The sequence below is a fragment of the Mesoplodon densirostris genome, chromosome 18 (assembly GCF_025265405.1).
Source record: "Mesoplodon densirostris isolate mMesDen1 chromosome 18, mMesDen1 primary haplotype, whole genome shotgun sequence".
NCBI classification, from domain to species: domain Eukaryota; kingdom Metazoa; phylum Chordata; class Mammalia; order Artiodactyla; family Ziphiidae; genus Mesoplodon; species Mesoplodon densirostris.
This window is the reverse complement of record NC_082678.1, coordinates 18,627,230-18,642,259: the sequence shown is the minus strand read 5'-3', so window position 1 is coordinate 18,642,259 and position 15,030 is coordinate 18,627,230. Positions and strand designations below refer to the sequence as shown.

General features: G+C 53.7%; 1 protein-coding gene across 2 annotated transcripts; it reads right to left on the bottom strand.

Moving 5' to 3' along the window:
• Positions 1-1,580: 1,580 nt before the first annotated feature.
• On the bottom strand, positions 1,581-9,254 carry WBP2 (WW domain binding protein 2). 2 transcript variants are annotated; one of them, XM_060082075.1, is made up of 8 exons: positions 9,145-9,254; positions 6,742-6,850; positions 5,390-5,525; positions 4,429-4,521; positions 3,645-3,779; positions 3,307-3,429; positions 2,779-2,855; positions 1,581-2,644 (listed from the first exon to the last, which is right to left on the bottom strand). In XM_060082075.1, the coding sequence occupies exons 1-8, from the start codon at positions 9,201-9,203 to the stop codon at positions 2,591-2,593; spliced, it is 786 nt and encodes a 261-aa protein (XP_059938058.1). In that variant the 5' UTR covers positions 9,204-9,254; the 3' UTR covers positions 1,581-2,590. The 2 variants fall into 2 exon arrangements, with proteins under 2 accessions (XP_059938058.1, XP_059938059.1); XM_060082076.1 differs by lacking the exon at positions 3,645-3,779.
• Between the last annotated feature and the right edge of the window lie 5,776 nt (positions 9,255-15,030).

Below are 15,030 nucleotides of genomic sequence, written 5' to 3'. Positions count from 1 at the left end.
GGCAGACCCTCTTCTGCAGACCCCGAGGGCTCTGCCGGGGACCAGGGTGGGCAGGGGAGGGGCACACATCCTCAGCCGCAGCCCACAAGAGGTGGGACCCTGCACCCAGAGAGGGCAGAGCCCCACCCAGGCCTGCTCTTCTCCCCACTGAGGTCTCTCCTACCTCCTGAGCCCTGTGGGGCAGGGCATCCTGCAGATCTCTGACTCTGCGGCGCCTTATCTTGATGGCCTGGCGCAAAAGGGGAGGGCGCCGCCGCCGGGGCTGGGAGAAGAGCGTCGCCATGGTGGCCAGCCCTGCCCTTCCCCTCCGCTGTGCCGCTGCCTTGGGTGAAGATAGGGAAGCCACAGGGTTATGCAAAGAGCCCAGGGCTGCCACCCGGCGCCAGGGGAAGGGGAGGGAAGGGGAAGGAAGGGCGGGTCATGGGAGGGTCAGGTCGGGGTTTCACCACCTTGGGGTTGAGGGGCCCCGGCTCCCGGGCCCCTGCACCTTCCTTCCTCCCTCCCGCTGGCTGGGATCCTGGGAGGAACTGGGCTGGGCTGGAGGCAGAGGTAGACCAGGTGGGCGGGTCCGCCCCACCCCACCTTCCCACAGGGGCCCTGGGGAGGGTCCAGCGCTGCGCGCAGCGGGCCTGCCGCATCCAGGTGGCTGGGGGACGCTCCCCTGGCCGGTGGGGTTCTCACCCTCAGGTCTCCCTGAACCGGCTGCAGACCCGGAGTAGGAGTGGGCAGGGCACAGGGTGGGGGCTCCGGAGGCGTCTCCCCGGCCGCTCAACCTGCTCTGCTCCCCAGGTGACATTCCACCGAGGTGACAGGGCCAGGCTGTGCGGGGCAGGGACGGCCCCACGGCCCCGCACCCCAGAAGGATGGTCGGGCGGCTGCTCCCTTCAAACGCCCTTGTAGGGGCCTCAGCCAACCCCAGGAGCTGCTGGGTGGGGCTGCAGAAGGAACAGGCTGGGGAGGCTACTGCCTAGCCTCTCCTGGCAGGGCGACTTGGCCCAGAAGGGACAGGAAGATGACGCTGGGCTGAGCTCCACCACAGGGTCCCAGGGCCGCCCTCCAGGCCAGGGTCCAGGGGATGCAGGCCTGGGCATGGACGGTGGCTGTTTCCCACCCGCCCTGGCCCCAGGGTTCACAAGGAGGGTGGCACCAGAGCCCGCACTGCAGGGGGCCACTCTTGAATGGCTGGCCTTCACTGACATGCCCTCCAACTCCCAAGAGGCAAGGCGGTGAGCACAGCAGCCAGGGACGCGGGAACTCCCATCCAGCCTGGCCCCTCCTGGCCCCTCCTGCTAACGCCTCCCACCCAGGGCAGCTGCTGGGCTGCGCCAGGCCCCAGGGGACTCAGTGGGTGGGCACAGTTGCTGAGCAACTGCCATGGAATGGACACAGGAGAGGCCTTAGCATCCTGGGCCCAAATAGGCCAAGAGAACAAGGGACTCTCACATGGGAGGGAACACTGCCTCCCCCGGCCCCGAGCAGCCAGATGGCTCTCCTTCCCAAGAACTTGCCTCGTCACCACACGCAGAGCCAGACAGGGTCCAGTCACTCATTTTTACTAGTTCACATTTTCAGCAGACAAATCAAGGTGCAAACAGGGTTTATTTCACATTAATATATTAACTGAATTTTTTTGTCAAATAAATAGGGAATTCTCTTTAAATAACCATCTTCTCTCTTCACAGCCAGTCCAGGAGCAAATGGGAGCAAATTTTAGTGCATCCAGGGGGCATATCACCAACCAGGCAAGAAGCTTAAAGGGAAGAGGGCAGGCTAAGAGGCTGGCGAGAGCTCATGGTCAGCGCCCAGGCCGGGCCCCAGGGGCTGGCGAGAGGTCAGGGTCAGCGCCCAGGTCAGGCCCCAGGGGTCTGTTCCCAGCCCTCCCGTCAGCCCCCAAGTGGACATGCATTCTCCAGTTCCAGTCCAAGAAGCCCCTTCTAGAGGGAAAAGAGAGAAGGCAAAGGGAAACAAATTCCAGAAAAACTAGCAGGGAAGCAGAGGGGCTCCCTCCCCAGCTGCAGCAGGCTGGCCCTGATGCCACCCACCCCCTGGTGGCTCGTGGGAAAGCTCCAAAAGTCAGAAGCAGTGGCAACAGGATGACCAAGGACAGGGAAGGGAAGGCGAGCGTGACAGGGGCTGAGGCTGGCTGGGAACGGAATGTAGGCTGACAGTCCGGCAGACAGGTGGCCTTCCACAGCCACGCACAGACCAGAGTGGATGGAATGTGAATAGAGCCTGGCAGGGGTCCCTGGGGAGGGCAAAGCTCTTGAGGATAAAGTGGCTACAAAACGAGAGAGCTGGACTGCGGCAGAGGAGGTGGCCAGAGAGTCCCTCCGTGGGTAGAAGCTATGAGAGCAGGACAGGAATGAGGGGGGACGCCCCCTGGGGATGGTGAGAGGGAAGCGCTGTGGGCTCTGGGCTCACGTGGGAAGCTGGGAGGCACCGCTCCCCGCACCCCTCAAGGCTAGTTCCTGGCGACTGCTTTATAATCAGACCTGGAGAAAGCACGAGGCCCGCCCCCCACCCCAGACTCAGCCCCAAGGGGAGGGGAGGAGAGAGCAAAGAGAGGCGGGAGGAGGGGGGTGTGAGCGGTCTACTGAGTCTTCTTATCTTCTGGGGGGTAATAAGGAGGTGGTGGTGGCTGGCTCTGAGGAAGAAAGGAAAGATCCCGTTAGAAGGGTCGGAATAAGCCGAGGTCTCTCCTGCCCCTAAACCCCAGCAAACTGGGGCTGTGGGGATCCCGCCAGTGCCACGGCCCCGCCGCTCACCAGCCCCGCTCACCGTGGGCATGTAGACATTGTGTGGGTTGCCTGGGTTGTAATAGGCGCTGGCGGCTGCTTCGGCGGCCTTGGCTTCAGCTGTGAGAACACACAAACTGGGAAAGAGCCCCGGGGACAAGCCCTCCCCGCCTCCTCCGGCTGCCCCCACGGCCAAGGCCCCCTGGTGCTCGGGGCGGCTGGTGCTGAGGACGCAGTTCCATCACTGAAACAGTGGGGAACCCTTCCTGAGCACTTACCGCATGCCACACGGTCCCATCTGGTCCCTCTATACCTCCTGCCCCCCCCCATCTTCACCACAAACCCCCCAGGTGGTGCCGTTGGCACGTTTTGTGGATGAGAAGACTGCGGTGCAGAGGGGGACCTTCCTGGGCCTGGGGCACATGGCCAGCTAAAGGACAGAGTGGGGGCTGGAATCTACCCCTTTGCCACCAGGCCACCGCGCTGCCGGTCTCCTGGGATCATCCCTAGGCCGCGGTCATTCGTTATCTGGGGCTTCCGTGAAACCACGGGGAGCAGCCAGGGCCCTCACCTGCAGGAGTGGAGGAGACATCGGGGCCGCTGACCGGAGGCTCCATGGGCCCAGGGTAGGGCGGCGGCGGGGGCTGCATGTACCCCATGGCCCCGTCCATCATGGGAGGTCCCGGATAGAACTCTGCTCGGCAAGAGGGTGACGGGGACCCCGTGAGCAGCCCAGCCCCGGCTCCCGTAGCTGGCACCCTCCCAGGCCCCTCCAGCTGCTCTGTCAGTCCTGAAGCAGGCCAAAGAACAAGTCTCCCCTCTACAACCCCCTGGCCTGGGTGAGGGTGGTCAGTGGGGGGGGGGGGGGGTTTGGGGGGGTGAGGCGTGGGCAGCAAAGGACACACTCACCAGCTGGGGGCAGTGGACAGGGGTAGCCAGGAGGGCAGGGGTACATTCCATTGGCGACTGGTGGGGGGAAGACATAGGCCCCGCTGGGCATGTAAGAGTAACCATAGGCTCCGTTGGGGGCTTCACCTCGGGAGGCTATAGCACAAGGGGAGAGAGAAATGAGTGTCGCGGCCTCGGGTGCTGGGGAGAGGGCGGCCCGACCGCCTGCCGAGGGGAGCTGCAGGGTCCCAGGAATGCGCACAGCAGACACGCCTCACCCCTCCCCACTGGAGTCCGCCTCGGTCAGGGATGAGGCGAGGGGGGTCTGGATGGGGAGAGAGGTCAGAGCTGGGGTGGAGGAGGTCCAGGACAGGGGTGGAGGGATGGATGGAGGGAAGGAGGAGGCTAGAGGTGGGGTAGAGAATGGAGCTGGGTGAGGCTGGGGACGAGGCGAGGAGGTCTGCTGAACACAGCCCTTGGGGACTTAAAATGGTTGCCTGATGGTAGCTTAATGGTCGGGTTTTTGTTTGTTTCTATGAGGCCACAGTAAAATGTCCTTGAGTCCAAACAGCTTTGTTAAAATGTCCTATACCTGCTCCAGGCAGGGGAAACCCAGCCTTTGAGGTACAGGAGGGTGATGTTTATTACAGGCTTCCTTCCCAACTCCCAGCCCTGGGCAGCCTGGGGCCCAGAAACTCATCTCCTGACTGCTTAAAACACAAAACAAAAAGTAAACAAACACAAATGAGCAAAGAGCACACACGTTCAATGCGTCCTCGGCCCCTGATTTCTAGAGCCTTGATACCTTGAGATGCCACCTGTAGCATCCGCTGTCCAAATTCGATGGCGCCCCCTGCCATAAAGGTCAACTTGTATGACGCAGAGCCTTCCCAGCCACCTGAGAAGGGAACAGTGCATCAACAGCTCCGGAAAAGAACTTAAGTTACGTCTGAAGAGATGGCTATTCGTCCTCTCCAGGCCCCATCCAATGACCAGGAGGCCTGCGGGGAAAGGGCTGCTCTCGCTTACCACCCACATCGCATGCCAGCACTGCAGACCGGCCACCTCCTGCCCGCCTACTGCGCAGCCCTGTAAGCACATCTGCACTCAGGCCTCCCATCCCCAGTAAAGCAGCTTCTCAGCAACAAGCACGCTCAGCAACAACTGACATTCAAGTTCAGAGCAGATCTCTCATCCCGAGGGGGCCTGAGGACGAACCCCAGGCCCCTCCAGCCTGGCTTCTGTCCAAAGGGGAACTGTGAGCTCAACAGCAAGGCTCGGGCCAGGCTGAACGTGAGCGGGAAGGCGAGTTCGACGCAGGGGCCTCTGGGGTCTGCAAAGAGCCTGCCACCAAGCAGGGCCTCTCTGGGCGTTACAGAGGGGCGGCGGGTTCTGCCTGGCTCTAGGGGAAAGACCCTTCCCAAGAACCTGATACAGTCCCCTCCCACACCTAACATCTGAACACGCCCCCCAGGTCACAGTAAGCATTTCCACTTGGTTTACAGTCATTCTGCTGACTTCCCTCTTTGAAAAGGTGGTCTGAGCTGTCCTCTTTAATGTTAGCACTTTCCAGCTCTTGGCAACTTCACCCCTGCTGAACAGCTGGCAGCCCAAGTGTTGGTCTTGAAAGCTAATCCAGAGCCAGGAAGAAGACAAGGCTAGGCTGATAGGGTCCAAAGAGAACACCTCCAGGGCAGCAGTCAGAGATGCCCCAGAGCACCTCTCTGGAAGCCCCGTCAGTGTCCCCAAGCTCCCCTGTCACCCACCTCCTGCTTCAGCCTTCACTGTTCCCTTGATGTAGTTTGCTCCAAACACAGGCTGCTTGATCTCACAGTCCTTCATCAGATAAAACGGCATCATGAAGGACTGCATGGCATCCTTCCCCTTGGACAGAAAGATGACCTGCAGGGAGAGAGGACAAGGGCCATCACCACCCGAACCATGGCCTGCCTGGCCATCACCTCCTATGTGTGGGAGGTCATCACCTCCCAGGGCCGGGGCGGGCGGCCCGAGCCAGCACCCAGCAGCCCCAGGGTGCTCTCTGCACCAGCCAGCCCCGGAGAGCGCTTTTTAGAGTAAAAGGCCTCAGATGCAGCTGGGCTGGAGAGGCCAGACGTGTGAATTCACAAGAAAAATGTGTGGCTCAGACAGCATGTGTGAGCAGGACAGACTGCTCTGCCACTGAGACGTGGTGGTTAGGAGATGGCGGATGTGGAGCCTAAGTGAAGGGCCTGCAAGGCCAGGGCAGAGAGGCCGGGCGGAGCAGGGAAGGGCTCCTGAAGGGAGAGTTCAGCCTGAGCTTCACAGAACTGGGAAGAGGGAACGGCAGCGGGTGGCAGATCCCGGGAGAAGGGACGATCCTAACCTTTCTGCAGACTCTGCCCAACAGCCAGAGTCTCCCACCCTGCACGTGGAGAACATTCTGCTTTACCCCCATGATTTCAATCTGTGACTGAAGATGCCAGCTTGAACCCCCAGAGATAGGGTTTTGAGACGCCTCCCCACCCCGGTCTCCGCTAAGGCCTGTGCTCCTCTTCCTCTAACGATCCTTAAGTCTAACTCTGGGATAGCTGCACGCAGCGATCCTCTTCCAAGAATATCCATCTGTGTTTCTCTGGAAGTCTCTCAGAGTCTGCCTGGGGAACTCTCAGGCAAGGCCCATTCTGCAGTCTGGCATTTCTCGCTTTGCAGGCTTTTGCCGGTCTCTCTGCCTACTCCCGAGGCTATGGGCAGGCTACTGTGTCCTGTTGACCACATTTATCACTCTGGATGTGTACAAAGGCCTCACGGGCTACTCCTACAGAAATCAAAGTAACAACAGCCTCTCCCCTCCAGGCCCAGGTCATCCCAGCAGCTGCATCCAACTACAGAGAGATTTTGCAGCAGCACCTCTGGAACTTACACGGATTCACTGCCCAGCCATCAGTTCTGCTGTGCGAAGAGGCTGGTGGTTCTAGAACCAGGAGCATGTGACAGAAACACGCTAACATTCACCAGGGTTCAGCGGCCACTAGACTCACGAGGCTGAGGCTGACCCAAGACTCACATCAGCCTCCAGGAGCCATCAGTCTCCAAACCAACTGACTCGCCAAACCAACCGTCTCACTGTACAACGTACCCGGTACGGGGTAAGGTAGACGGTGCCTTTCTTGGTCCCTTTGAAGGCCTCTGGCACATTCCTCATGTCACTGAACGTAAGTTCTACATGGTCATAGGACATCAGGATGCTGTGATGAGAAAAGAGGAAATGCCCTGATGAGACAGCTGGAGTCACAATCTGTCACCCCCAGGGACTGGACCCTCCTGGGTAGCAGTTGCTTATTAGTAGTTGCCAGCAAGTCATCCACTTCAACACTGCTGTGAGAAAACTACTAACACAGCCATGGAAGAGATGAGCAAGCTGGGGTTCCATAGAATTTCCCCCAAACCCCACACACACAGCCCCTAAGTGACCAGTGCAGGGACTTCCCTGGCAGTCCAGTGGTTAGGACTCCACGCTCTCGCTGCTGAGGGCCAGAGTTCAATCCCTGGTCAGGGAACAAAAATCCCACAAGCCAAGAGGCACAGCCAAAAAAAAAAAAAAAAAAAAAGTGACCAGTGCCGTAGAAGAGCCACAGGGCTCTGGAGACACCATAATCCCTCAAATCAGGTTAGATTATCTGGGTTAACTCTTCTATTCTCTTCTAGGTCCTTACGACAGGTGTTGTTTTTGTTGGTTTATTTTTTCAAGCCTGATATACAAACATTTTAAGACATGACTCTACACATTACCAAAGGGCTCACTTCAGGGTTCCTTTAAACCTGGGGTTCTGAAGCTGGGTCTGCAGGGGTATCAGTCCACTAGCCCTTGAGATGATCACATACGTGCTTTTTCCTGGGAGAGACCATAGTTTTCATCACTCTCAAAGGGATTCATGATTTGAAGAGTAAGGTTCACTATTTTACACATCAAGTTTTAAATGCTGAATGTGGACTTCAATGACCGTTTACACAATTTTTTCAGAAATGAGGCTGAAGCAGTTTCTGAAACAAGGCACATCATTATTTAGCAGCAATGAGTCCTAAACCGGGTAGGAGGCCCAGCAGGATAAGATACATTCTTATCCCAGAAAAGTCTCACTAAAAGAGAAAGAAATAGTCCCAGGAGATGTTACCAAATGGCATCAAAAGGGTTTGTCCGGGTCCAGGACTGGCTTGCACACAGAGCAGCTACACACTAAGGGCAATGTGAAGTTTCTCTGATTACAAGACAACAAGGTCCAAGCTCATAGGGTTCCATTTGTCTCCTTTCACCTCCCAGATATCACAACTTCCTTCACTGGGGAGGGGTAAGTGGGAAAGAGGACCAGTACCAGAAAAGAAAAATACAGCTCAGAGAAAAGAGGTCATTACCAGGAACAGGCTGGGACTGCCAGTCGCTGAGCAGGTAAGATGGAGGAAGAGTCAATATTCTGAGGTCTGGGCTCCCTGGGTGCTCTCCTCTGACTCATCAAGCGTTCCCGGATGACAGCCCTGGGCTCGGTGCTGGCCTTAACCAGCTACCAGGCTTTGATCCTACCAAGTCTTCTGTGGGGACTCAGATTCCTCCTATGCTCCTTCAAGAAGTGCTTTCAGGTCAGCATAGCTCAACCAGGGCTGGCTGGTCTGATTCTCAGCACCCAAGGAGCAAGAGAAAAGAAGTCATCCAAGGAGCCCAGAGGTGGAGGAGAGACAGAATTGACGGGGGGCTGGGTAGGAAGAACCTTGAAGTTGGGAGACCTCTGCTCTGGGAAGTGACCCAAGCCAACAGGAATTCAAGGGAAAGAGGCAAAGACAGACCTTTACACCTTCACAGAAAACGTGTCAGACATGTGACAAAGGTTAGCTATGTAATTTCACCTCTGGGCCTCAGTTTTTCATCTGGAAACTGAGCAGTTCTGGAATATACTGGAAGGCTACATACTGGGAGTTGAAGCTACTGACTTTGGAATCAGGACTCCTTTCCTGTTACAGCTCTGTGATCTCATGCAAGTTACTTAACCTCTGTGCCTCAGTTTCCCTACGTGTAAAATGCGGATAGTAATAGTATCTGCCGCACAGCATCTACATATTGAAAAAAGCAAAAGAGGTGTAGTCCCTGACACATAGTAAACGCCCAATAAATGGCAATTATTTTTGTCTAAAGCTCTTCCCAATTCTTAAAGTCACCTACTCTGGGACAGGGGCTCAAGAACTACCCACAGGTTCCGCCTGTCTCTCCAAACCCCACCCGTCTCTCCAAACCCCCACCCGTCTCTCCAAACCCCTACCTTATCCAGCCGCCCCACTCCCATCCCACAGCTGATCGCAACATCCCGGCCCCTCCCTCACGCCTCACCCACCTTCCTTCAGCCCCGCCCCCAGCCGTTACCCCACCCCCCACCCCCCATCAGTTTCCCCTCTTCACGGGCTTATTTCCCATCGCCCACTCACCCACCACCCACTACCCACACCCTCGACGCCCGCCCTTCAGTCCTCCAGGATCCTTCTGTAGTGTTTTCACCTCTCAGTATTGTTGACGATCACTCCGCCGCCCTCCGAGTGATTCTTGTTGAGCGCCATAGTCTCTCGGAAAAGGGTCCCGAGACTGGGAACGCAATGCGCTTGCGCCCTTCTTCGGCCCACCCCTAGTGGCGTCGTTCGTATTAGAGTCAGCCAATCAGCTCTTGCGCGGAGGCTGGCCCTACCACCTGATCACTGGCGTCACGTGCTAATAGTTTACTCCCTCTCCCCCTCCCCCCTAGTTTCGCTAGCATCACAAACAAACTCAAGACTGTAGTTCCCAGAAGGCAATGCTCCCTCAACCTCGACCTCTCACTACGCTAACGGAAAGGCTGCATTCTGGAACTTGTAGTCTCCAAGACCATAGGCCCGGATTGACTCCGCTTGTTGCATAACTAATCCCCACCCTCCTCCACCCGGTCCTCCGAGGGACCGGCGTAAATAGTTGGGTGCGTCACAGGGAAGTTCGTCGTAAAGGCCCTGGACGCAAAAGTTCATACGCACGGAATGAGGACTATAACCTACACCTGCTGTGGGAGCGCTGAACACTGGGGCATCTTCATTCAGTCCGCAAACGTATGGGGAGCATTTCCTATATGACTTTGCTCCCCCGCCACACACTTGGGTAATCACTGAGCTAGAGAGATGAGTCCAAGAATCAGTCTCTGTTTTAGGAGAGAAGAGTCAAGAAAAACTGCCATCCCTCCCTTGAAATCAAACCCACACCCTCCGAAGTGGGCGGTGAGAATCTCCGGGCGGGGAGGAGAACTGGCCCAGCGCCGGCACCTGACCGCCGCCTCCACCACAGCCGGCCTCGCGGTGGCGCTGCTCGCTCTAGAACGCTGTGGCTCTGCAGTCCCGCCCTCCCAGCGTTTAACAGGCTGGAAGATTTAAACCGGACGCGGAGGAGCTGAATGGAACTGGGCACAGTTGTGACAGCCGGAGCTTGCAGAATGGGGCTGACTCATTGTGACCCAGCACTTGGGCGGCCCCCACTCGGCCGCTGTAGTTATGTAAACTCCCGCACCTCCGAGGTGGAGCTTTACCCGCAATTGTGGGGGTCTCACTCCCCACGGGGCGGCGCAGGTGCATCATTAATCTTAAGGGATCGGAGTTTGATTTTTAAGCAAACAACTGATTTCCGGACACGTGGTGACCAACTTTGGGATCCACCTGCTTGACTTGCCTTTTGAGTGAGATTTCCTAGGTGAAGGATCAAAAACTAGAAAATATTATGAAACAGGTAACAGCCTTCTGTGAGGTCTTGCGCAAAACCACCTGGAAGTTGCAGGACAAGTGCAGTGAAGTAGTGCATCATGGACATGATGAAGTCTGCCCTAAAGGGTTAGGGTAAATTCCACAGATACAATCTATGTAGCGGTTGAAAAGAATGAAGTCATATTCTATGTGCTGATGTGGAAAGATTGCTAAGGTTTGTCTGTACAACTGGTGTATAAATATACTTCTGTTTGTATAAAAAATAGGATAGGATCTAGATCTAGATATTTTCTTGAACAATCTACCAGACACTGTTTTGGCATTATCCCTTTGAAGCTCAGCTCTGGGAACTGGGGTTGGCAGGTGACTTACTGTGCATTGCGTGCTCTTTTGTACTGTTTGTTTACTGTGTGCATTTTAAATATTAATAATACATTTCAAAAAGAAAGAGAAAACCCACCCAGTAATGGGTGTGCAAGAATGGCTGCTACAAGGACCCTAAGAGGGAAGGTGGGACAACAGCGCAGTCCTGCCCTTACCCCTTTGCGACCCCGGTTGGTGGCAGAGGCAGAGGCGGGTTTTGTGGGGCCTGAAGCCTCTCCAACGTTGGAGGCCCTGTTTTAGAACTAAGATACACGATTATGAACACAGTGCTGTGGCCACACTGAGGCCTCCTAGCAGGAGGGGAAACGTGATGAAGAGGAATTCTGAGTGGAGCGAGATAGCAGGCTTAACCGATTCTGGCTTAAGTGTCCAAATTTTGCAAATTTTATAAAACCATGTGATCATGTGAACGCCTTGTGAGGGCCGCTCCCAGGCGGTGGAGAGGGCAGGTGCTTTCCAGGACCCACACTGAGGGGCTCAAGGGCAGTTCATTGCTGAACAAAGTAGGTGGCAAAAGGTCCTGTTTGGGCCCAGGTCTCAGAACTCAGATCACTCCTGCCTTCTAGTCCACACAGGCTCTGGCTGTTTCCAGAATGATCGCTTTTTGCTGAGCTGTAATTGCTCCTATTCTGCAGACTGGAGCTCCTTGATTGTGCCCATCACCACAGAACAGCCAGGCAGGGTCCAGGGTGACCCTGTTCCAGTCACCTTTTAAGCTCCAAGAAGCTTCATTTATTTGCCCCAGTGAGTTGGACAAGTATCATTTGTGCTAAACAAATAATCATTTTCTATGTGTGTCCTTATGTTTAAAAGACTAGAGAGCAGGGCTTTCCTGGTGGCGCAGGACCACAAAAAAAAAAAAAAAAAAAAAAAAAAAAAAAGACATGACACCATAAAACTCCTAGTAGAGAACATAAACAAAACATTCTCTGACATAAATCATACCAATATTTTCTTAGGTCAGTCTCCCAAGGCAATAGAAATAAAAGCAAAAATAAACAAATGGTGGGACCTAGTCAACTTACAAGCTTCTGTACAGCAAAGGAAACCATAAACAAAATGAAAAGACAACCTACAGACTCGGAGAAAATATTTGCAAATGATGTGGCTGATAAGGGCTTAATTTTGGAAGTATACAAACAGCTCATACAACATCAAAAAATCAAACAACCCAATTGAAAAATGGGCAGAAGACCTAAATAGACATTTCTCCAAAGAAGACATACAGATGGCCAACAGGCACATGAAAAGATGCTCAACATCACTAATTACTAGAGAAATGCAAATCAAAACTACAACGAGGTACCACCTCACACCAGTCAGAATGGCCATGATTAAAAGGCTACAAATAACAAATGGGCTTCCCTGGTGGCGCAGTGGTTGAGAGTACGCCTGCCGATGCAGGGGACACGGGTTCGTGCCCCGGTCTGGGAAGATCCCACATGCCGCGGAGCGGCTGGGCCCGTGAGCCATGGCCACTGAGCCTGCGCGTCTGGAGCCTGTGCTCCGCAACGGGAGAGGCCAAAACAGTGAGAGGCCCACGTACCGAAAAAAAAAAAAAAAAAAAAAAGGCTACAAATGACAAATGCTGGAAAGGGTGTGGAGGATAGGGAACCCTCCTACACTGTTGGTGGGAATGTAAGTTGGTGCAGCCACTATTGAAATCAGTATGGGGGTTCCTCAAAAAAGTAAAAATAGAGTTACAGCCTGATCCAGTAATCCCACTCCTGGGAATATATCTGGAGAAAACTGTAATTCAAAAGGATACATGCACCTATATGTTCATAGCAGCACTATTCACAATAACCAAGACATGGAAACAACCTAAATGTCCATCGACAGCTGAATGGATAAAAAGATGTGGTGTATATATATATACAATGGAGTACTACACAGCCATAAAAAAGAATGACATAATGCCATTTGCAGCAACATGGATGGACCTAGAGATCGTCATACCTAAGCAAAGTAAGTCAGAAAGACAAAGACAAATACCGTATGATATCGCTTATATGTGGAATCTAAAATACAACACAAATGAACTTACCTACAAAACAGAAACAGACTCACAGAGACATGGACAAAGCCTGCAGCAGAGCCAGCAGGAAACCTGATCTCTCCCAGGGTCAGCAGCAGTCATAAGAGGGAACGACACCCTTCTCTCTCAGCAACTGCTGCTTTCCTACCAATGATACCCCTAGACAAGCTTTGCAACTATTGGCAGGGGTGCCTCAATACTAAACCACTCCCCTTGTGATGGCCCCCAGTCCCTAGTTAATCCCCAGTGCTTCTAATCCCCACCCAGAAACAGCACCCACTCCAGAACTGGTCCTTGCTTCCCATAGACTCTCCTCAGAATCTTTTAGAAGACACACCTGAAAAACAGCTTCCCTCTTCCCGCTCATGCATGGCTGGGCATCTTGGGGCAACCCTGGAGGCTGTACCCCCTGGTGGCTGGCTGCAGAGGCTTTACCAAAACAACTTTCCTGAAACGATATCTACCCTACTTACTACATGTTGCTGAAAAGCACTATTAGTTATGAGTTAGTTATGAGTGCATAGAAAAAATCTTATTGCAACATTGCACGCAAAGGAAAAGCTCCCTTGAGGGTCAATTCAGGGGTTCCCTCTTAGAAGAGACAATTTATAGAAGGAGTATGGTCAGAGAGCCACTGCTTGGCCAGAGGTCACTGGGTTTCTGACTGAAGACAACCAGGTAGGTGGGAGAGGTAACTAAGTTCCCAGAGCAAACCCCCCCCTTTTTTAAGATTTATTTATTATTTATTTATTTTATTTTTGGCTGCGTCGGGTCTTAGTTGTGGCACGTGGGATCTTCACTGTGGTGCACGGGCTGCTCTCTAGTTGTGGCGTGTGGGTTTTCTCTTCTCTAGTTGTGGCATGCAGGCTCCAGGGCGTGTGGACTCTGTAGTTGTGGCGCGTGGGTTCCAGAGCACGTGGGCTCTGTAGTTTGCACGTGGGCTCTAGTTGAGGCGCTCAAGCTCAGTAGTTGTGGCATGTGGGCTTAGTTGCCCCACGGCATGTGGGATCTTGGTTCCCTGACCAGGGATCGAGCCCGCATCCCCTGCACTGCAAGGTGGATTCTTTATCACTGGACCACCAGGGAAGTCACCCAGAATAAATCTTAATGCCATTAAAATTTATTTAAAAATTGCTTAATGGCGGGGAGGGAGATAAATTAGGAGTTTTGGATTAACATATACTATATATACTACTATATATAAAATAGGTAGACAACAAGGACCTACTGTATAGCACAGGGAACTATACTCAATATTATGTAGTAACCTATAATGGAAAAGAATCTGAAAAAGTATATATATATATGTATATATGTAGGTGTAACTGAATCACTTTGCTGTACAGTTGAAACTAACACAACATTATAAATTAACTAGGGACTTCCTGGTGGCACAGTGGTTAAGAATCGCCTGCCAATGCAGGGGACATGTGTTCAAGCCCTGCTCCGGGAAGATCCCACATGCCACGGAACAACTAAGCCCGTGCACCACAACCACTGAGCCTGCGGTCTAGAGCCCACGAGCCACAACTACTGAAGCCTGCGTGTCTAGAGCCCATGCTCCGCAACAAGAGAAGCCACCACAGTGAGAAAGAAGCTCGCGCACCGGAACGAAGAGTAGCCCCCGCTCGCCACAACTAGAGAAAGCCCGCATGCAGCAACGAAGACCCAACGCAGCCAAAAACAAACAAATAAATAAATAAATAAAATTTTAAAATAATAAAATATATTAACTATGCCTCAATAAAAGAAATAAAAATTGCTTAAGCATTTCATCATAAATGCTATTTTTTTCCCCAGAAAGAGACTGTGAATTGTATCACCTAAAACAAAAAAAGAAAGAAAAGAATTGCCCCAGACCAGGTTTGGGACAATTTTTATTTTGTATTGTGATGTCCTCTGAGATTTTCTATGATATTTTGTCATTTAAAAACTGCTAATTGTTGGGGCTTCCCTGGTGGCGCAGTGGTTGAGAGTCCGCCTGCCGACGCAGGGGTCACGGGTTCGTGCCCCGGTCCGGGAAGATCCCACATGCCTCGGAGTGGCTGGGCCCGTGAGCCATGGCCACTGAGCCTGCGCGTCTGGAGCCTGCGCGTCTGGAGCCTGTGCTCCTCAACGGGAGAGGCCACAACGGTGAGAGGCACGCGTACCACAAACAAAACCTGCTCATTGTTATGCCATAAATTGATTTTGCAATCCTCAGCTTGAAAAACCCTGTTCCAGAAGGAAGGATGGGGGCAGAGGGCG